The sequence below is a fragment of the Antechinus flavipes genome, chromosome 4 (genome assembly GCF_016432865.1).
Source record: "Antechinus flavipes isolate AdamAnt ecotype Samford, QLD, Australia chromosome 4, AdamAnt_v2, whole genome shotgun sequence".
NCBI classification, from domain to species: Eukaryota; Metazoa; Chordata; class Mammalia; order Dasyuromorphia; family Dasyuridae; genus Antechinus; species Antechinus flavipes.
Genome location: NC_067401.1, coordinates 444,002,391 through 444,024,181, shown reverse-complemented (window position 1 = coordinate 444,024,181; position 21,791 = coordinate 444,002,391). Strand labels below are relative to the sequence as shown.

The 21,791-nt window shown below is 32.3% G+C and overlaps 1 protein-coding gene across 3 annotated transcripts in view; it reads left to right on the top strand.

Moving 5' to 3' along the window:
* SSX2IP (SSX family member 2 interacting protein) overlaps positions 1–19,797 on the top strand; it is a 70,967-nt gene extending 51,170 nt beyond the window's left edge. For 2 of the 3 annotated variants that reach the window (XM_051999201.1, XM_051999200.1), the window contains exons 10-15: positions 11,488–11,638; positions 13,021–13,157; positions 13,371–13,544; positions 14,854–14,968; positions 15,922–16,084; positions 18,917–19,797. In XM_051999201.1, coding sequence (XP_051855161.1) covers positions 11,488–11,638; positions 13,021–13,157; positions 13,371–13,544; positions 14,854–14,968; positions 15,922–16,084; positions 18,917–19,097 — 921 coding nt within the window. In that variant the 3' untranslated portion in view covers positions 19,098–19,797. The remainder of the gene's footprint in view (positions 1–11,487; positions 11,639–13,020; positions 13,158–13,370; positions 13,545–14,853; positions 14,969–15,921; positions 16,085–18,916) is intronic. The other variant, XM_051999202.1, reaches the window with a different exon arrangement.
* Positions 19,798–21,791: the final 1,994 nt, after the last annotated feature.

Here is a 21,791-nt window from a genome sequence, read left to right as displayed (position 1 = left end):
GGAAAAAAAAAAAGAGAAAAGAAGAAAAGTCACGTACCCATTTTGACCTTAATTTTTATATGGGGGTGTGAGATATAGGTCTATGCCGAGTTTCTGACATATTATTTTCGAGTTTTCCCAGCAATTTTTGTTAGAGAGTGAGTTTTTATTCTAGAAGCTGGAATTTGAGGAGTTATCAAATACTAGATTTCTATAGGCCTTGGTTATTGTATCATGTGTTCAAATCTATTCCACTGATCTACCACTCTTATTTCTTAGCCAGTACTAAATGGTTTTGATTATTGCTGCTTTATAATACAGTTTTAAGTTTGGTACTGCTATGCCACCATCCTTTGTGGGTTGTTTTTTTTTTTTTTTTCCATTAATTCCCTTGATATTTTTGATCTTTTGTTCTCCCAGATGAATTTTGTTAATTTTTTCCAGTTCTATAAAATAATATCTTGGTAGTTTGCTTGGTAAGGCACTGAACAAATAGACCAATTTAAGCAGAATTGTCATTTTGGTTATATTAGCTTGGCCTAGTCATGAACAATTGATATTTTTCTAATTGTTTAGATCTGACTATATTTGTGTAAGAAGTTTTGTAATTGTGTTCATAATAATTCTTGGGTTTATCTTGACAGATAGACCTTCAAGTATTTTATTTTGCCCACAGTAATTTTAAAGGAATTTCTCTTTATATCTCTTGCCTGATGGGCTTTGTCAGTAATATATAGAGATGCTGATTATTTGCGTAGGTTTATTTTATATCTTGCAACTTTTCTAAAGCTGTGAATTGATTCCAGAAGGTTTTTGGATGATTTTCTAGGGATTATCTATCTATGTATATCATCTGCAAAGAGTGATAGTTTTATTTTCTCATTGCCTATTCTAATTTAATTTTTTCTTTCTTATTGCTAAAGCCAACATTTCTAGTAAAATGTTGAATAATAGTGATGATACCAGGCATCCTTGTTTCACAACCTTGATCTTATTGGGAATGCATATAGCTTCTCTCCATTACAAATAATGCTCGCTGAAGGTTTTAGACAGATACTGCTTATTATTTTAAGGAAAGCTCCCTTTATAGCTATGTTCTGTAGTGTTTTTAATTGGAATGGGTGTTGCATTTTGTCAAAAGCTTTTTCTGCATCTATTGAGATTATCATATGATTTCTGTTGATTTTGTTATCGATATGGTCAATTATGGTAATAGTTGTCCTGATATTTAACCAGTCCTGCATTCCTGGTATAAATCCTACTTGGTCATAGCATATTATCTTGCTGATAAATTGCTGTAATTTCTTTGCTAATATTTTATTTAAAAGTTTTGCATCACTCAGAGTTGTTTTCATTTGCATTTCTCTAATCAATAGTGATTGAGAGCATTTTTCCTATGACTGAAATATGTGTCTTTAATTTCATAATCTGAAAATTGTTTATACCATTTATTGGGGAATGACTTGTATTCTTTATAAAATGTAGCACAGTTCTTTATATATTTTTAAAAAGAGACCTTTATCAGAAGCACTAGCTATAAAAATTTTCTTCCTAGCTTTGTGTTTCCCTTATCTTGTGTTCATTTTGTTTATTTGTAAAACCTTTTTATTTTAATATAATCAACACTGTCCATTTTGCATTTCATAATGTTCTCTAATTCTCTAATTCCTCAGGTAAAATATTCCTTGCTTTCCTAATTTGCTGATGGTATTGCTCTTCATGCCCAAATCGTTTACCTATTTTGATCTTATTTTAGTATGGAATGTGAGAGGTATTCCATGCCAAGTCCTTGTCATATTATTTTCCAGTTTTCCCAGCAATTTTTGTGAAATAGTGAGTTTAGCTGGAATTTTGGGGTTTATCAAATAGTAGATTACCATAGTCATTGATTATTATGTCATGTGAATCTAACTTTTTCCCCTGATCTTATTTCCACTCTTATTTCTTAGCCAGTACCATATGTTTTTGATGACTGCTGCTTTATAATAGAGTTTTTAGGTTTGGTACTGCTACGCTACCATCCTTAATTTTTTTTTTTTTTTTTTTTTATTAATTCCCCTGATAAGTCTTGACCTTTTTGTTCTTCCAAATGAATTTTACTTTTTTTTCCCTAGTGCTATAAAATAATTTTTTGGCAGTTTGATATGTAGTATTGAACAAGTAGATCAATTTAGGCAGAATTGACATTTTTATTATGTTAACTTGGCCTAACCATGAGCAATTGATATTTTTCCAATTGTTTAAATCTGACTTTTAGTTCCTGGCTTTGTCTTGGCAGGTAGACATTCAAATATTTTATTTTGTCTACAATTATTTTAAGTGGAATTTCTCTTATCTCTTGTTAGCTGGTCTTTGTCAGTAATATATAGAAATGTTGATGATTTGTGTGGGTTTATTTTAATATCCTGCAACTTTGCTAAAGTTGTTCATTGTTTAAAGTAGATTTTTGGATGATTCTCTAGAATTCTTTGTTATACTATCATTATCATCTGTGAAGAGTGAGTTTTATCTCCTTGTTGCCTATTCTAATTCCTTTAATTTTTTTTTTTTTTTACTGCAAAAGTCTGTATTTCTATTACAATATTGAATAAGAGTGGTGATAATGGGCATCCTTTTTCACTCCTGATCTTATTGGAAATTGAATGTTACTTCTTCATAATAACCAGTGACACCTCCTGCTTTTTGTTGATTGTTAACCCTACAAGATTTTTTTAAAAATGAATTTTGCTACCTTATTTCTATATAGCAGTCTTCCTTGGTAGTTGATAAAACACTGAATCTCTAAATTAATTTAGGTAACAAAATAATTTTTAATTATACTGGCATGATTTTATCACACACAAATGACTCCCAATTATTTTTGTATTTACAAAAAGCCCTCTTTGTATTTGTGTTAAATTCCTGAATATGTGTGTTTTTAGATAGCTGTTAATCACATGTGTATATGTATTTACACAGCTGTTAATTGTTTCTGTTTTTCTATTGTTCTGTTAAGATCTCCTCATCCTTTTCATTTAGATTTTATCTTTTTTTCCCTTTCTGTAAGAACATTTGAGGATGTCTCCTCCTTCCCCCTCTCAAGTTCTTACTGATATTACTCTTACTATACTCACTCCAGAGTTAACAGTTCTGAATTCGTCATTTTGAATGGAACTTCTGTCACTTTCTTCTGATTTTTGCTAATTCTCTATGGAAATAGTGATGATTTTTATTTGGTTTTATATTCTCTTTTACTGAAAATTTTGTCTCAATTTCTTGTCTCTCAAGAGATTAAATAAGTTTCTCTGGAAGTGAGCTATCTTATCTGCAATTAGAGATAAATTTTCTCTCTTCTTGACTGATAATAAATATGTATGAATATATATATATATATATATTTTTTAATTGACTGATGTTATATATAAATATGTATATATTATATATATAAATCTTTATTAAGAAGAAACTTTCCAAGGTTATATGCTTGTTAGTTTTTTTTAAAGCATTATAAATGAATGCTGTATGTTTTATTCGATGTTTATCCCAATTTTTGAACTATTCTTGGTATCTCTACTATAAATACAACTTAATCTTAATAAAATATTTTTTACTGAATAGTTTTCTTTTAAAATATATTTTATAGTGGCAGCTTTGCTAAGGTTTTATTTCACATTGTTTGTGATAATGTCCTAGTGAAATTGATCTATGGTTCTCTTTTCTCTTTTATCATTTCCTTATTTGGATGGCAGAATTTAAAGACCTTAGGTAGAGTGCTATGCTTTCTAATTATTGAGAATAGTTTTGTAACAGGTATTTATTGCTTTTAGTATATTTTATAAAATTTATTTGTAAATTTGTCTGTACAAGGGATTTTTCTCCTAGGTAGTTCATTTATGATTTACTCTTTCTACAATTGGGATGTCTTTGTTAATTTGGTTATTTTATATTTTGTAAAAAGACAAACAAGGTAATCTAATCCCTTTAAATTCTCAGTTTTTTCTGGCCTGAAATACAGTATAGTAATTTCTTCACAATTTTTTATAATTACATTTTGCAGTTCATTGTGAATTCAAATTATTCTTGTGATTTGGTTTCCTTCAGCTATTTATTATTCAAAAAACAGTTATGGTTTTGTGTTCAATTCCATATAATCTTTTTGTTTTCAATTTAATCTCTTTATTATCTGGTTTTGACAGTTTGGTTTGTGCTTAAAATCTTTGTTAATTCTGGTTTTTATTATTTATGATATTATGGCATCATATGTAACATATTACATATGTCATAATTGTACAAAATATATTCATATTCTTATTAATATAACACAATATAAACATTTACCTATATTATTACACATTTACATATTAAACATTTTATTACATATTTATTATTTAAATTATATGCTTTGTTTCTGTTTTATTGTGCTTTCAAAAATAATGTTGTATATGAGAACTCTTTTAATATCTACATTCCCAAACTTTTAGCATACAGTCTTTACAAAATTATTAATCACTTATGTGATTTGTTTTTTGACTCAAGGATGTCATCATTCTTTTAATAGATTTGTATCTTTTTTTTTTTTTTTGGTTTCCTTTTTCTACAAGTACATTTAGGATGTTTCCTAAGCTTTCTCATCTGAAAATCATTCTCAACATTCTTCTTATCCCACTGCCCTTATATTTTTTCTTTCCTTTTTAGTCAGGTCACCAGAAACATATCTCCAACTTCCTTTTATCATTTATCTTCTTATCTCCTCTGGAATCTGCTCTCTGAATAAGAATACCTCTTCCTACTCTCAAGCCTCCCCCACCAAAAAAAAAAAAAATTTAGGAGGGTAACGGGTTGCATAGTCTCTGAATTGTTCATTTTTTTCTTAAAATTTTCTCCCCCCTCTGATCAGTGAGACATCTTTGTCCCTTGATAAATTTATATTCTCTGTGCTCCTTGATCATCAGTATAAACAAAAATTTTCTTTCTAAACAGTAATCTATTATAACCCTAGAAACACAAGAAAATTGATTTCCTTTAGACTTTTTTTTACTAATTTTATTTATTTACATTTCTTGTATTTCTCCAATTTAAATTATTTGCACATCAGAAAGCCCTATTCATATTTTGGAATCTTTTCAAGGAATTTTAATATCTTTCTTGTTATAAAATAATTACTGTTTTTTTTATGAATATATTATAAACTTAGCTTTATAGGATATGTTATTCTTGAATACATCCTGTTTCCCTTTACTTTTTAAAATGTTTCTCTAGCTTCTTAATTTTGTTTTAGAAAAATAGCCCTCAGATATTCATATTTACTTTTTTTGAGAGTATAAGTACTTTTGATTAACTTTATAATATTTGTGGTTTTGAAGGGTGAAATACTACAGTTAAAGCAATGCATTCCTTGGTGATTAAAGCTAGGGATTTCTTTCATTCATTGTCTCATGGAGTCTTTCAACTTTATTATAAAGTTTTTCTAGCATGTTTTTCTAGCAGTGTTTTGATCCTTAGATTTATCTCTATTAATTCTGTTCTCCATATCAATTATTTTGTCATATATAGGACTTGGGTATTTTGACTGCTTCCTCTTCTTGCCCTTGGAACTCTCCCTCCTCTACCTCAACATTTTTTTTTTTTTTTTTTGGCCAGTTTTTTCCTTTAGATCAGTATTTTAAGTTATTCATCTGCTATTATCCTTTTGAGAACCTCACATATTTGGAAAGCATCCACCACATATTTAAAAATTGTCTTACCTTGCCAGGTTATTGAAAGCTCTTTTCAACATTAATTTTAGTTCTATGTTCTTTTACTCTTGCTTTCTGCTTTAATTTTTCTAATTCTTTTTTTTTTTCTTTTCTTTTTCTTCTTCTTTTTTTTTTTAATCACTAGTGGTTGCTTCATTATTCCTGGGGGACCTGCCAAATGTTGTCATCTTGATTTATTTTTCTTTGTGAATTTTCAGTACATTTTTCTTTAAATACTATTTCTTAGCTGTCTTGTGACTTGGTCTGCCTACTGATTTTTTTTCTTTGTCTTTCGCTGCAGTTTTTTTTTTTTTTCCTGAAAACTTTGATTTTTCTCCATGCTTTTATCTAGCCGTCTTTCTCTCTGCTGCCTTCTATATCTATATATTTGATAGTTTTTCTGTTAGTCTCCTTTCCTGAACTTTTTGTGCTCCAGATGCTTGAATTAGGAATGAAGGGTAGAGTACATTTAATTCCCTTCTGGATGGAAATTACAAGATAGATGTGTACTTCAGTTGGTAGGCAGGGGGAGAGAATGGTGGTTAGAAATTATCTACTCTAGCCTTTGATGTTGTGGTCTACCCTTGGGGAGAGCCAGGTGTGAGTAGAATCAAGAATTTTTAACTCATCTCTTTGTTCTTATTTCAGGCCAGGAGGGTTTTTATATTGTAGTTAGTGTTTCTTGTCATTTTCTTGCTTCGAGTTTAAAAATATGTCTGACAAATAATTTATTATTTTTTTTTTTTTACTAAGCATATTTATATTGCCAGTACGATTTAAAATATCTTTAGATGCCGCCTACTTTAGAGGTAAGAAAATGGCTCATAAAAGCCTGGAATTTTAGAGATAAAGGATACTTATAGAGATCGTATTTCTAGCTCCTTTGTATTACAGATGAAGAAAGTGATAGCATAATTGAGTAAGCAAAATTGAGTAAGGGACATGCCTAAGGTGTAAGGTTAGGTAAGGGATGTGCTGTGCCTATAGTATAACAGCCAATTTATAGCTTAGCTGTGACTCAAACTCAAATCTTCTGATATCAGGCTTCAAATTCTGAAGCTGTTATTTTATCTAAGGGACCACGTACTAGACATTTCTGAGTCCCAAGCAACTCCCCAAAGCTGGTAATTAGGGGCTCTCAGAGGAGCAAGTTCTTGACATTCATGCATAAGATTGCATGAGGTAATATTTTTATTTCCAAATAATGTGGCTGCAGCTGTATCTGAACCAGAGGACAAATACTGTGACTTTCTTTTCAGTAAAGTATATTAAAAAATACTAGTTTTACCACTATTTCTCCATAGGATATAGGTCTTGTTCTTTTTTTTTTTCTTTTTAAAAAATATTTCTTTAAAACTAAATACAAAATAAGAAAAAAAAATCCAAAATAGAAAATGAAAGTAAAGAAAAATTAAAAAAAAGTCATGTGCCCCAGTAGAACATCAGGGAGGATTTCAAAATATGTAATAATAAATTTGCATTTCAAGAAAACATAGATGATAATAGAAGATTCATGACTATCAGTCTTTTCTTTGATTCGTTGTAGGTTATTCTTTTTTCTCTGCTGTGCACTTGCCTAGTTACTTTATCCTTTTTACCTCTTTCATCATCCCTATCTCCCCAAGCAGGCTACAATTAAGCACAGAGATATATGTGTATACACACATATACATATACATTTATACATATGGAGGCACACATCTAAAACAATATTAGTATGGTTGACATTTAATGTAGATTTCTTTTTTAATTGAATCCTCAAGTTTGAATTTGTCTGAGATCAATAATTACTAGCCCTTTTTTTCTGAATAAATTCTACTTCTAATCTTTGTTATAGTGTTTGTGTATATCTCTTCTTTTTTATCCCTGCTAACTCTTCTGCTTTAATTCTGTTCCTTAACTTGCCTTGCTTTTACTTAACCCTCCCCACCATGGTTTCTTCCTTATCTTCCCTTTTCCTACCCTTTCCCTTCCCCATTAATCTACACACCTTGTCCTACTTCATAAATCTATACACCTTTCTATATTTTACTTTATCCTATTCCTTCCTACTTTTTTTCTTTATAGGTTTTGAAGGCTGCTATACCATTCTTCTCTCTCTCTCTCCCTCCTTCCTCTCTCCCTTACTCCCTCTCTCCCTTACTCCCTCTCTCTATTTGCCTCTCTTCTTCCCTTTCTATTTTGCTTCCTGGTATATGTTTTCCAAATTTCCAACTTTCTTCCCCTCTCTAATGCCCTCTGTGTCAGTTCTCCTTCTGCACTTCATTCATAGATTTTTATATTCAGATCCTGCTCAACTCTGCCCCAATCTTTCTATTGAACCTACCCAGTTATTGATGCTAATCTTCAACATATGGTTTACATTTCCATGTAAAAAACGTAAATAATTTATTCTTGTTAAGTAACTTGAAATTAATTTTTGATATTAGCTCTTATATGCTAAATTTTCTATTGAGTTAAGATTTGGTTGAGACACCCTGAAAACCTGCAAGTTTGCTGAATGTTCATTTTTCCCCTCATTCAATATTATGGTTAGTTTTGCTGGATGTAATATTTTTGGCTGCAGATATTCTTTTAATTGTTGATATTTATTATTTCAGAATCTGAAGTCTTTTATTATAGCTGTTGATAAATCCTGTGCAATTCTAATTATTGCTCCAGCAATAACTTCTTGGAAGATTTTTTTTCTTTGATCAGGAGTTTAAAAATTTAGCAATAATTTTCCTGTATGTTTTATTTGTAGGATTATCTTGAGGTGTTGATCGATGAGTTTTTTCCCCCCCATTTTTACTTCTCCCTCATGTTCTATCATTCCAGGACAATTTTCTTTGATGATATCTTACATTAGTGTGTCAAGTTTCCTTTTTTAATTACAGCTTTCCAATAGTTCATTTATTCTTGTTTTCTCTTCTCCAGATCTTTTTCTATATTTTTCCCCTATATTTCATATTTTCTTCTATTTTTTCATTCTTTATATTTTGTTTTATTATTTCTTGGTCTCTTATAGCTTCACTGACTTTGCCTTGCCCAATTTTAATTTGCAAAGAATTATTTTCTTTTAAGATTCTACATCTCCTAGTTGATTAACATTTTTCCCCCATTATCATCTTGTTTTTCTTGGATGGTTTTGTTTTGTTTTGTTCATTTACTTTTTAGTTTTTCCTCAGCCTCTCATTTGGTTTTTAAAGTCTTTTTTGAGTTCTTCTTTAAGTTCTTTTCTGTCTAGGAAACCAATTTAATGTTAGTCTTTGGAGTAGAAAAGGCTTTTTTTTTTTTTTTTTTGTACTGCACTGTCTTCCTCTGAAGATGAACCCTGGTCTTTCCTGTTCCCATAGTAACTTTCTATGTTTGAGTTCTCCTTTTCCTGATCATTTTTTTTTTAAATGACAATTATTAGTGTAAGCATCTCTAATTCTGGAGTGGTGGGATGATGGCTCTGGCTTCCCTTTAGCAGCTCTTCTCTCTGGCCTGGAATCTCAAACCAAAAGCCTCCCCCCTTCTAGGAGTGCCTGCATCCAGTGGTTCTCTGCCCCTGCATTCCTTGACCCCCTTTCTGCAGCACAACTGGGTCTGGCATTTGGTATCCTCGGTGTTCAGATCCCTGACTTCCCCATGTCTCAGAGTTGAATGTTCATGTGGTTTAGCTTAGGCCATCTCCAGAGCCAACTAGTCCCATTTCTCCTGGCTAGCTTTTTCTGTGGTGCTAGCCTGGAGGTGTTTATATTTCACACCCGATTCTTTGGTCCTAGGGTCTTTTTTCAGTTTTTTTCAGGTTGTCCCAATGGGACCCTATTCAGCCCCAAATCTTATTTTTCACTGATCTTATTTGTTGTTCACCCTGTAGCATAATTTTGTTTTGTTAGTGGGGGAAATCTGGAGAACTTGAAATTTTCTGACCTAGTTGGCCATCATTACAGAATCCTTCCCATAAATACTGTTCTTCATATTTGCAGAATCTAAACTCTTTTTCTATTTTGATTGATCCTTACTTTGCTTCTAGTATGGGTTTAAAGGGTTGCAGTGTCCTGAATCTCCTAGGTTCTGTTCTTTAGAAGCCAATACACCAATGTAGATCACTCTCCAAGATCTTTTCTGGGACTTCTACTGACTTTTTAAAATGTAGTTAATGTTTTGATTCTAATCTCTTTCCAAGTAGATTTACATGTCTGATTAAATTGAGCCATATATATTTTCATTTTCCTTTTGATATTTGTATTTTTTACTTTTACAAGTATATTTGGAGATTGTATTTTGTTGCTTTGTAGACTTATGTTGTTCTCAAGCATCAAGTAGTTTGATGAACACATATGACCTATATTATTAGTAAAGCCACCTCAAAATATTTTCCATTTGTGTGACTGGCAATGTTGCCAACATCTCTCTTTAGATAGGTCCAGGAGATCTTAGTCCAGGGTGATTTCTTTGTTGGTAATGGGGCAAATTAGCTACAGATCATCAATTAGCAAGTGGCAATGGCATACTTTATATTTTGTGGGGTCTAAGTATTTAATTTTGGAGAAGCAGTAATACGTAAATTTCCTGGGTAGAACTTTTTTTTCTACCTTCTGTTCTTTCTTGAAATCTGGCCTAAAGTTTTTGTATTTTATCCTTTCAAACATATGTATAAGTATTATTTCTAATTGCATGATGGATAATTGCATAGGGCTTTTTCCCCTCAATTTCTATGCATGACTGAATAATCTGTAGAAAATGTGGCCTGAAACCAGTGATTTATTTCAATGCAGCAAAAGTAGCTGTTGTGTTTGAGGCAAACTAAACTCCTTGTGTGTCCTTGGGAATTGACAGGTGCCAGTTACCCTGTGCTGGGCTAAGAATCTGTGTAGCTGGAATCCTATATTTAAAGCAGACCATCTATCTTCATAATCTAGCAGTTTCCAAGGGGAAAAAAAGGGAACTTTTACCATCATCTGGCTTATTCACTTGGAGGAGAGGGGGTGTTTTGTCCTTTGCCCACCTGTACTGCACTTTTCCTTCTTCCCTGTCACACTTCTTAGGGTAGAGATTTATGGTATCTCATTCTTCCTTTGTCCTTTGTCTTGCTGTTTAAAAGAAAAAAATGAGTATTTTGTATGGATTGTGAATTCCTTGGGCTCCGTGTGCATGTTCATTTCTCTTGTAATAAGCCTCGTTTTCACCGAAGTTTCATGAAGGTTGTGATTGCTTGTTGACAAGTTAACAGGACTTGTAATAACCACATTGGCCTGAGACCAGAGCTGCCTGTTTTTTCACTTTCACTAAGCTATCCTGTTTCTTACCTTAGAACACAGGTTCTACAGATTCATCCTTTTGCCCCTACTCAGGTGTTGAATGACTCTCCATTTTAGCTTAGACTGATCCTTAGACAATCATCAGCCTCTGGGATCTCTTAGGGTTATAGACTTTGGCTTAGAGAAGGGATCCTTGTGGTCTTTCCAGTTGTTAGAGGACCTGCTGGGGTTCCCATTCCTCCAGCAGAGCAGGATCACCTTCTTCACATTATATTATGATGAGGTATTAAGATAGTACTCAGTATACTTGTCAATCAGGAGAGGATTCTTGACTTTGTGACAGAAGAAGATTTATGTATAGAAAATATACTTTGAAATTCATAAATTGTTTTTAATGATTAACAGAAGAAAATTAATTATGAAAGCTCATGTAAAGATGATAGAGAAAAATGGATGTTTCATCATTCTGAGTTAGTAACAATGTATGCTGATGTATTCTGAGTTTTTCTGTTTTTTTCCTACATTTTCTATTTTTCTACTAATATAATTCTACCATTTATGTGTAGGTCCAGTCAGATGTTGAAGAAGATACTTCAGAACTAAGTAAAGAAAATATGTGGGAACTCTCCTGTGAAACTGTGAGAGAGCAGCTTACTAATAGCATTAGAAAACAGTGGAGAATTCTGAAAAGTCATGTGGAAAAACTTGATAACCAAGGTGATTGTGACTTCTATACATTTTTAGCAAAATTGTGGCACCAGATATGATGACAAAGAAATGTTCAAATTAACGTGTTAGTAAATCTTGCAGAAACATCTTTGAATGCATGTATTTATTACAAAGGTTATATGATATCATGTTCATATATAATTTCTAACCCTTGTTGAATAGATATCTAGAATACTAGTTACAGGATCACATTCATATATGTTCTGGAACAACTTAAAGCACTTTACTTAGAAATACAAAATTTTGTCTTCTTTTAGGCATTTTATTAAGAGTTCTTTTGCCTGGAGAAACTTAACTTTGCATTTTCTCTTTGAGAAAAAAAGCACATTTGGGTGCCTGCAGTATAATGTACTCTAACAGTGAGAATGAATAAGGTCATTTTGTTTTATTCTAAACATTTTAAAATCAAGTACTACTTATAATGCAATATAAATTCACATAGTCTTTCCACGTTTCCTTATTCCATATTAGACATTTCTTAATGTAGATTTCTAGAATATATTCTTTAATATTTTGTATGTTTAACTTTGAACAGAAATTACACAATTTTAGTTATTAATAAATTTGTTATTGGGTATACCTATTTATTTGAAGAAGTTATTGTCCTACAGAAAAAAGTCATCATAAATTGCCCAGCTATAAACTCGGTGCTGACAAATGTCTTCAGCAGGAAAGAATGACTAGTAAAATAATGTTTATACTTCTGTTCCCAAAACTAAGTGTTTAAATATATTACTTTGATTTCAGCCATTATCAGCAGTAAATAAACTGTGCTTAGATTTTACAAGTAGGCTTAAAGTTTGTAAATCTTGCATTTAATACCAATGAATAAGGCTCAGATAACATTTTCATGTGCTGAAGCCTGTAATAAAGGAATGAGTCCCAAGTTAAATAATTTGCTTTGAAATAGAAGTGGCAGCAAAACATAATTCATGAATTTTATTGCATAATCTTGCTTGTAATATCCACAGCAGTGGAAATTACCTCTTTTTAGCCAAGAGAAGTGCTTGGATAAAGTTAATATAAAAGTCATTATGGTATATGTACAATATGTGGAAAACTTTAATAAGCAGGAGAAGTTAGATAATTTCTAACATAATAAGGTACATGCTAGCTGTACATACAGTGGAAGCCACTTTTTTTTTATATCTACGATATTGAAGGCATTTGATCTTGAAATTTAAGTTTATGGTGAAATTTGACATTTAGAACAACAAAGATCTCTACTTTTAGAAATGGTTAAAATTTTAAAGAATTCATGAAAGTCTTGAGTGATAAGAATCCTAAAATGCTTACTGTTTTAACATATGCAAGGGAACTTTAGGTATGCTTGCAGATTTTTATACCATTGTTAAATGTTTTTGAATCAGTGTCAAAGGTACACTTAGGAGGCTTTAAGGATGAAGAAGTTATCTCAAGACAGGATCATGAACAAGAAACTGAAAAATTGGAGTTGGAAATTCAACAATGCAAGGAAATGATCCAGACTCAACAACAACTTTTACAGGTAAATATCAGTTACTTAGTTTAACTGTTGTGTCCTGCAATTCCTGAAGATTCTTGTTCTTGTTCTTTTCTTTTCAGAGTATTTAAAATATTGAATTTCTTGCGTTAGTTATCCTTTTCCATTTTTTTTGTATGGAGAGTTTACTACAAGAACCTCAACCTTATAAGGTGATCCACCTTAAAAACTTTAAACAGATTTTGTTTTAATTTGTAGCAGCAATTCACCACTGCATGTGATGATGACACCTCCTCATTATTACAAGACTGTTATTTATTGGAAGAAAAAGAACGTCTAGAAGAAGAATGGGCCTTATTTAAAGAACAAAAAAAGAACTTTGAGAAAGAAAGACGGAGTTTTACAGAAGCTGCTATCCGACTAGGACTAGAGGTATTTTAAATGACTGGATTTCTAGCAAGTTCCAACCTAATATAGATTCAAAGCTGGAATGGTCATATTTGAAAGAATCAACAATAGAACATTTAATATAATTATTAATTAGTGTATTTTAAAAAATATATAAACACTATAAAAGTTTTTTCTTTTTTCACCTAGTTTGAATCAAACAGATGATCTGGGCTCAAACTCTTAGAAACAAATGAGAATATTCCTAGATTAACATGAATTTTTGTTTTTATTGTTGAATTCATTTGCATTGAATCTTTGGAAAAGTTCTCTTCAAACTTTCTTTTAGACAAAGTTCTATTAGAGCCAGATTTAGATATGTACAGTGACCACTCAGGGACCTTATCTAAATAACCTCTGTGAGATTTTTTTAAGTGTACATCAAAAGAATGTTTCTGCAACTCACTCCTAACTATTTAGAAGCTACTTGTAAACACTTCTTTTGACCTTGTTCTTTATAGCTGGAATGGAAATTTGCCAGTTTTTAATCATCACTGTGTTTTAATGATCTTGAAGGGACAATTTAATACTTAGTATTGCTTATAATGCTTAACATTTATATTAATTTTAGCCTTCATTTAAAAAAATTTTGAGTTGCAGATTCTCTCCACCTTACATTGAGAGTACTCATTATATATATGAAGTCTTAGAAAACGTTTCCATATTCGCCATGTCAAATCCCTCCCCCTCTCTCTGGAGGCATAAAGCATTTTTCATCATGGGTCTTTTGGAGTTACTTTGCATCAGTGTGTTGATCAGAATCATGTGTTACATTTAAAAAAGGATTTCTTTTTATATTGTTGCTTGATCCTCCAAATATCTTGTGAAGGAAGAAGAGCATATGTGGAAACTAAATTTGATCTTAGTATGATTGTGACAAACAAGATCACATAGTAAGTGATTGAAGACTCAACTCTTTGAACTGTTGCTTTGAAATTAGTTTTAATATTTTCTTAATACAAGATACTTCCTCCCTCTGATTAACTGACAAATCTGCAGAAATATAGCCTGTATCAGTGTACTCCGATATCACTTAAAACTTAGATTTTTAACATTTTACATTATTTACAAGTTGTATACTACTCTGCTTTGATTTGTAAACTGCTTAATTCAGAGGCCATTTGTATTTGAATATATTGGACAAAGAGTTTATAGTTCTTGTAAATGAACTAATAAATTTTTCTTAGCTTTCTAGGAAACTAACTTTACCTGATATCAAGAGCGATCCAGGAAATAAAATCATGACACAGGCATTTATTTAATTTTTTGTGTGGTTGTGTCTATTATTTCATAGAGAAAGGCCTTTGAAGAAGACCGAGCTGGTTGGCTAAAGCAACAGTTTTTAAACATGACTTCTTTTGACAACAAGAATTCAGAAAATGGGAAACCTCAAAGTGCCTTCTCAGGAAGTAAGTAGTTTACACATGAAGAAAAACAAACAAACCTGAGGATATTTCTTTTGGAGACATATTTGTTAATGCAAACAGTTACAGTGCAGACATTATTTGTTTTTCAAAATCAGTTTGGATTTACATGTTTCTTATCACACTGAACATGAGTGCATCAGTTAATGGCAATCGAACATTTCAAAGCCTTGAAGTCAGTTGTAGTACAAAAATATTCTGAAGAATCCTTCCATTGAGGTCCTGTGATGTCTCATTTTGGTACGAAAGTAAGCAAGATTTAGGAGGCCCTGATGAGTGGAGCTTGAGAATATGGCAAAGCCTTCTCAGCTTATAGTTGCAGCTCCAAGTATGATGACTATTGTCTGAGCCCCAGCTTGGCTGAATCCAGAGAGCCTCATTGAGAGGTTGGCTGTATCAGATGAGAGGAGTCTTTCTTAGGGCCTTTTTACTAAATTCCTGATGGGGTTGGCTTAGTGTCAATGGGAAGGATATCTACTCAGACAAAATTATAGATTTTTTTCGAAATAAATCCACAGTAGCTCATTTAGACTTTTGGCGAGTTCTATGATTTTATCAGTTCAGGGAACAACTCCCTACGTGGACATTCCCTTTATCATCATAGTTCAGTAACTATGATCTATAGAGTAAATGAATTTAAGTTAAAATTAACTGAATTACTGAAAGGTTAGGTAAATGCTTTGCCAGAGTCAAACAGCCAAGTGTGTATCACTGGAATTATTTTAACCCAAGAGTTCCCCACTCCTAAGCCCTTCTCAGATTTCTATTTTAATAACACGGAAGAGCATTCCTAGGGAAGTTGGAATCCTAGGACCAGAAGTATATTCAAAAACTCACCTCATTGGTCTTAGGTCTACTAGACCATTTCACATATTTAGTGTCTCTGTAGTTGAGAATCTCTGAAGAAACGAACATTTTTTGCTCTTTTTCTTTTTCAGGTTCTGATCAGGACAATCTAACACTATATTCCAAGCCTGGACAAAAATTTTATTCTGTGTCTAGCGAGTCTTCAGTATGCACATCTAAACTCACTAAATCTCTGCCTGTTTCCCCTTCTACTTCAGAGCTTTTCCAGACAATTCACCATTTATCAACAAATAGGTATTAGTCTATAGATGACCTTATTCTTATATACTTTCTGAAAAATGTTAGATGCTTACATTGCTGAAACAAAAACTGCCTTATCAAATGCTTTTGTCCATTGAAAAATTTTCACTTGTACACAGAAAATAATTTAGTACCAAATGAAGATAATACATACAGATGTTATTATAATGTTCAGTTACTTAAATATTTTAAAAATACAATGGTTTAGAATGAATGACAGGAATTATTTAACTTTTAAAAAAGTACTTCAAATACCAAATCAATTCCTGATAATTAGAAGTGTGTTTAGGGGGAAATGCTGTATGTCTATTTTAAAAATTACTTTAAAATGTACCCTTTTGATCTTTTTAATAAGAAAACAAGGAACTTAAATCTCCCTACTAAATTTTGAATAATAGTGTAGAGTCGTAAAATCTGTTGATGTTTTAGATTTCTCCATCCTTTCCTCCTTGTCACAATATTTAAGGTATCCTTAAAGTTATCCATTCCATTTTCTCTTCTTTGGAGTCGGACACTATACTTTGCATTGTACTTTTTCCCCAGATGAACTGTTAAGAAAATGCCTGAAAAAGGAAAGAATGAGCAAAGCAGATGGGAAAGTATGGAGTTATAGCAGAAATAAGTGTTGATAGAAACAGGGTCCTTGTTGACAATTAGGGGGGAAGCTCATCAGTATTTCCTGAATTCCAGAAAGAATTGAGTCTAGTATAAAAGCATCCATGATCTGGCTGTAAGGAGGAGCATTTGAGTTCAAGGCAATGGGGAAGCTGAGAAGAGAAGGGAGATCATTGAGCAACAGAAAGGCTGAGAAAGCATCTTTTTCCCACTGTTGGCTTTGTTTAAAAGAAAAAAAATGCCAACATGAAGGGAAAATAGCCCTCGGTATTTAATTTGTAGATGATTTTAAAAGAAGGATGAGACTTTAAAGGTTCCTAAGAGTATAGTTACAGAAAAAATTATCAAAGAAAAACATGCTTGTTAGAATCATTGAAAAACACATTAGCAAAAACATGAGGTCTTTAGTTAGTCATTCAACACAACTGATACAGATAATTTAAGGAAGGACAGGTCTTACCATGTTTAACAATTTTTTTTTTAATGTTTGTTTGATCTTAATTAATTCCAAGACAAGATTTTAAAATAAGTGAAAATGTAGCACTGTCAGTCAAAATGAAAATACAGTGAGCCCAGAGAATGTACTTATGGAACATTTAAAAAGCCACCCTTCCAGGAATTACCTCTAAGAATCACGTGGCATCAGGTTGTTATTAAGTGTGGTTTTACTTAACCTAAAAAATTAAGGGTTTTCTTTTGAAAATCAAAAATTTACGGGCAGCGAAGTAGTGTAATAGATAGAGCACCAGTCCTGAAGTCAGGAGAACCTGAATTCAAATCTGGATTGCTGGCTGTGTGACCCTGGGCAAGGCACTTAACCCAAAATTGCCTTAGCAAAAAAAAAAAAAAAGAAAAAGAAAAGAAAATCAAAAATTTAAATGTTATTAACAACAAAATAATGTGGTTGGCTTAATCTTTTAAAAATTATCTTTGAAATTTATCAGTAATGTAAGTTTATATCACATAAAAATGTGTAACAACACAAAACTCTTCTGCTAGTCTGAAGGCCAATATAATGAAAACATTTAAAGTAGATATGATTACCTTATTTCATACTTCAAGGCCTTTGAAATTGGAACAAAACTATAAAAAGTGGTTTTAGAAAAAGATTTTCAAAAAAATATTTCAAAAATACAGAACTGTATTATGACTTAATATAACTTAACTATCAGGTAGAATTCACTAAGAAGTATCTTAAATCCTTTGGTATGACACAATCCATTATTAAATGACCTAAAAAATCCTTAGGGTAATTTAATTTATTATGTATCTTCATGACATATAATTCAAGGACAATATCTCAAGAAGGTCCAGTTGTATATTTATTATGATATTGGCAGATTAAGAAGTTCTAGTAATTAATAGAGATGCCCTCCTCTCCCTTTTTCAATTCAAGTTTTCATTATACAAGATAATTTTTATTTGAAGCCTTTTCACAATTTCTTTGAAGAGTATATCATAGAATATTGAATAGATAGAGAAACCTTAGGAAATGTAGCTCACATGCCTCATTTTTAACTATGATAATGTTGAATGCTGAAGAAGACCCTATTGGTAGGAGAGCCAGAATTTGAACCCACATTTAATAATTCCAAATACAGTGTTCTTTTTCCACATCATGTGCAGATAGTGTTTAGAAAACCAAAATTAAGTCTTAAGAGAAATGTTGTAGACTATTGTAGATAATTTTATAATTTCTGTTGAAAAAGAGTATTGTAGGAAGTTTAGTTGATAAAGCAGATTTAAACATGACTGTTCAGTATTTATCTTTAGTTTAAAAAAATTTTTTTTTCATTTATTTCTGAGGGATGTGTGGATATCACTTTAAATGAACACATTTTAGACTATATTATTGAAATTTTGCTAAGCACTTTAAATGTGTGGGGAAGCCATGCAAAGAATGGAACTGGGGGTAGACTACACCCTAATATTTATGAAGAGCCCTGTTCTGCAGATGAACAAGCTTACTCCCAGAATTAACTGGGATTTATTGTGTTCTTTTTTTCTGGGGGCCAAGAAGTCAAGGAGTATAGGGAGTATTCAAATATTGCAATGAAATTATTTGAAGTACTTCTTCCTCTGCTCCTCCAATTAACCTATACTTTTGAAACTGAGATAATGGGAAATTTTAAAAACATCTTAGAAATGAGGTACAAATATAAATATAGTAATACTAACTTTCCCCTTTCCCTCCCCCCCCTCCCCCAACAGTTCAAGCAGGGTACTGAGTGTAACCACAGAAGACACTAAACCAAATCAGGTTGGAAGGGAATGCACGACTCAGAGATGGAGCATGGCATCAAGATCGGACTCACAGGAAGGAGGCTGCTCTGGTTCACGCTCTTTGGCTTGTACAGATTCATCCATAGAACACAGAGATGGCTTACCATAGGCATATCGAGTGGAATGTGCTTGGTTAAGTTAATGTGTTCCTAAATTCTCTTGTCTAAGATGCAAAGTGGGATAAACTTGATATCATATTTAATGGTTTTAAGAAAGGTTGTCTTGAATTTTGTTCTGAATTCCCTATACTATTCCCCAAAGAACTGAAATGTTATCTATTGAAAAAGATACAAAAGCTTTGGATTTTTAGTAACAGAAACTTCTGGTTCTGTGAATAAAGGAATGTAGACACATTTCAGATGGAAAGTGAAGCACTAGAAAAAGGAGCACTTCCTTTTATTGATATTAAAAGTAGCACTTTTAGGAAACCAATTATTGTAAATGTTTAACTTTGTCTACAGTATAACTGGCATTGGAAGTTTTGCCTTTACTTGAATGTAAAATGTAGATTTTTAACAAAGCAAGCTCTATATTTATTACGTCTTGTGTGATTTGAAATTGCCTCTTTCATATGTTTTAAATTGAGATTTATGTATGTTTTGTATATAGTTATACATGATTATGTTAAGATGCTTTAAAATTTAATAATTTCATGCATCCATAATCATAATATTTTACAATGCCAATTTAAACCTTTTTTAGTAATATTCTGTTTACAGATGTATTAGGGCTATTGCCATATTACATTAAAGGACTGGACTTTTTAAATATATCTGGGCAATAAATGTGAAAAAACTATTCTTATGAAACTGAGTTTTAACAGTGTTTATTATTGATTAATGTGGAAATTATTGGGTTTTAAACTATGGACCAGTTATTTGAGAGAACAATTTTTATATATACACATATAATATATATCACTTGGGGGAATGGAATCAGAAATGCCTTTAAAACCACTTCAGAATATTTCTAAGGGTTAGAATATTGATGATGATGATGATATTTGACTGCACAACAGCAATTATCTGCTATTAGCGAAAGCACCTGTTTCATCTGCAGATATTAAGTGGCCATGTAACCTTTAGGGTTGACCACTGAAACATTTTGGTGTGCTTTTATGTGACAGCGTTGTGTTAAAGGTTCCTTGTTGTGCAATCTAGTTCCTAACACACAAGCACAATGAGTATAACATTCTGTTTGATGATTTCAAAAAGGAAGGAATAAAATCTGAGGCGAGAAGAAATGTCCGTGTTCTTCCCCATAGGAACTGTCCTTTTGCCATCAAGTACTATACTGTAAGGCTTCATAGAGAGCCACTATGTGCGCTCAGGGACTACATATCAGAGTGAGCTATTTACCATTGTTTTGGGGCAATTACCACACATACACACACATCCATACGTGGTGTGTGTGTGTGTGTGCACGCGCGCGCAAACTATGTCACTCCTTCACAAGCTTCAATGAGTCGTCCCTATTCTCTGAAGAATAAAATAAAAATTGTGGCATTTAGAGCCCTTCATGAGTTGGGCCCCGATTTAAGTTTTATAGCCTTTTTTCACATTGCTCATCACACATTTATTCAGTGGTCCAAAATAGTTTCTGGTCTTTCCCAAGTAGCTTCAGTGCTATTTACATAGGTTTTCTACCAGGTTTTTGTTGCCCTCTGGGAATCCTTAGCCCTCTTCAGGTTTTACAAGTGCCACCTTCTACACATTCTGAGGGAAAAACAAAGATGTCAAAGAGAGGATTAATTTAAGTGTTTAGAGCTCTATTGGTTTCTGCTGGGTTCTAGGAAACTCATAAAAATACCCACTGCTGCTGGGTGCGACTCATAAAAGTAGCTAAAGAAGCCTTGGGGTCTATGGTTTTAAAAGATGAAACTCTTTTATGTAGGGCAAAGTCTAATCAAAGAAAGAGCAGCCAAAGGTAGCAGACAGCAGCCTCGAGGAGACCTCAGTAAATGATAAAGGCCCAGAGAGCCATGAGATAACATAACATAATTCAAATTTTCATCATTCCATCCCCTGAAATTGTCAATTGACAGCATTGACATTGGTCAGGAGATCTGGCTTCATATCCTTTGCCTCTAATGTTAGTTTCTTGTGTAACTGTGTCTAATTATCTTTTTCTGGACCTTAAGTTTTCTCACCTGTAAATGAAGGAGCTGGACTAAATGACCCAGTCTGAGTTCCTTAGACTTCTTATAATCTATGAGGACTCATATCCCTCTATTTGAAAGCTTGATGTCTACCTCTACCCTTACATCTTGTTATTTTGTAAGTTGATGAAGTTTTAGCTTCACTACTTCTGCAGCTTTTCTCCCTACTGCTAATATGAAACATTTTGATTATACCCCTCTAATCCATACTCTAGATATATCCTTAGTGACAGATGCTTGAAGGTCTACCAAACCAAGTGCCTTTTTCTTTGAGGTGCTAACTGCATAGTGACCATCAGTGTTTAGAGAAATGTTTCATAAAAGATGTGGAAAAATACAAATCACAAGGATGAAACAAACCAAAGGAAAGCAATCAGCTCATTGGGAAGAGTATCCAGATCAATGAAATAACAAAAACCAAAGAATTGAACAGTTAAAATTTATGTTCCCTATTTCATATAAAGCTCAGTTGAAGAGTTTTTGTTTAAAAAGAATTATATTAATATGTATATGGCGTTTACTGATGAGCTTTAGCTCTTGATTTACAAAACAAAAGCAATTCATAACCAGTGGAACTGATATGCTGTCCAAAGGAGCAATTTTTCTTCATTTTCCCCTAGTCCCAGACTTTCCCCAACTCCGTAA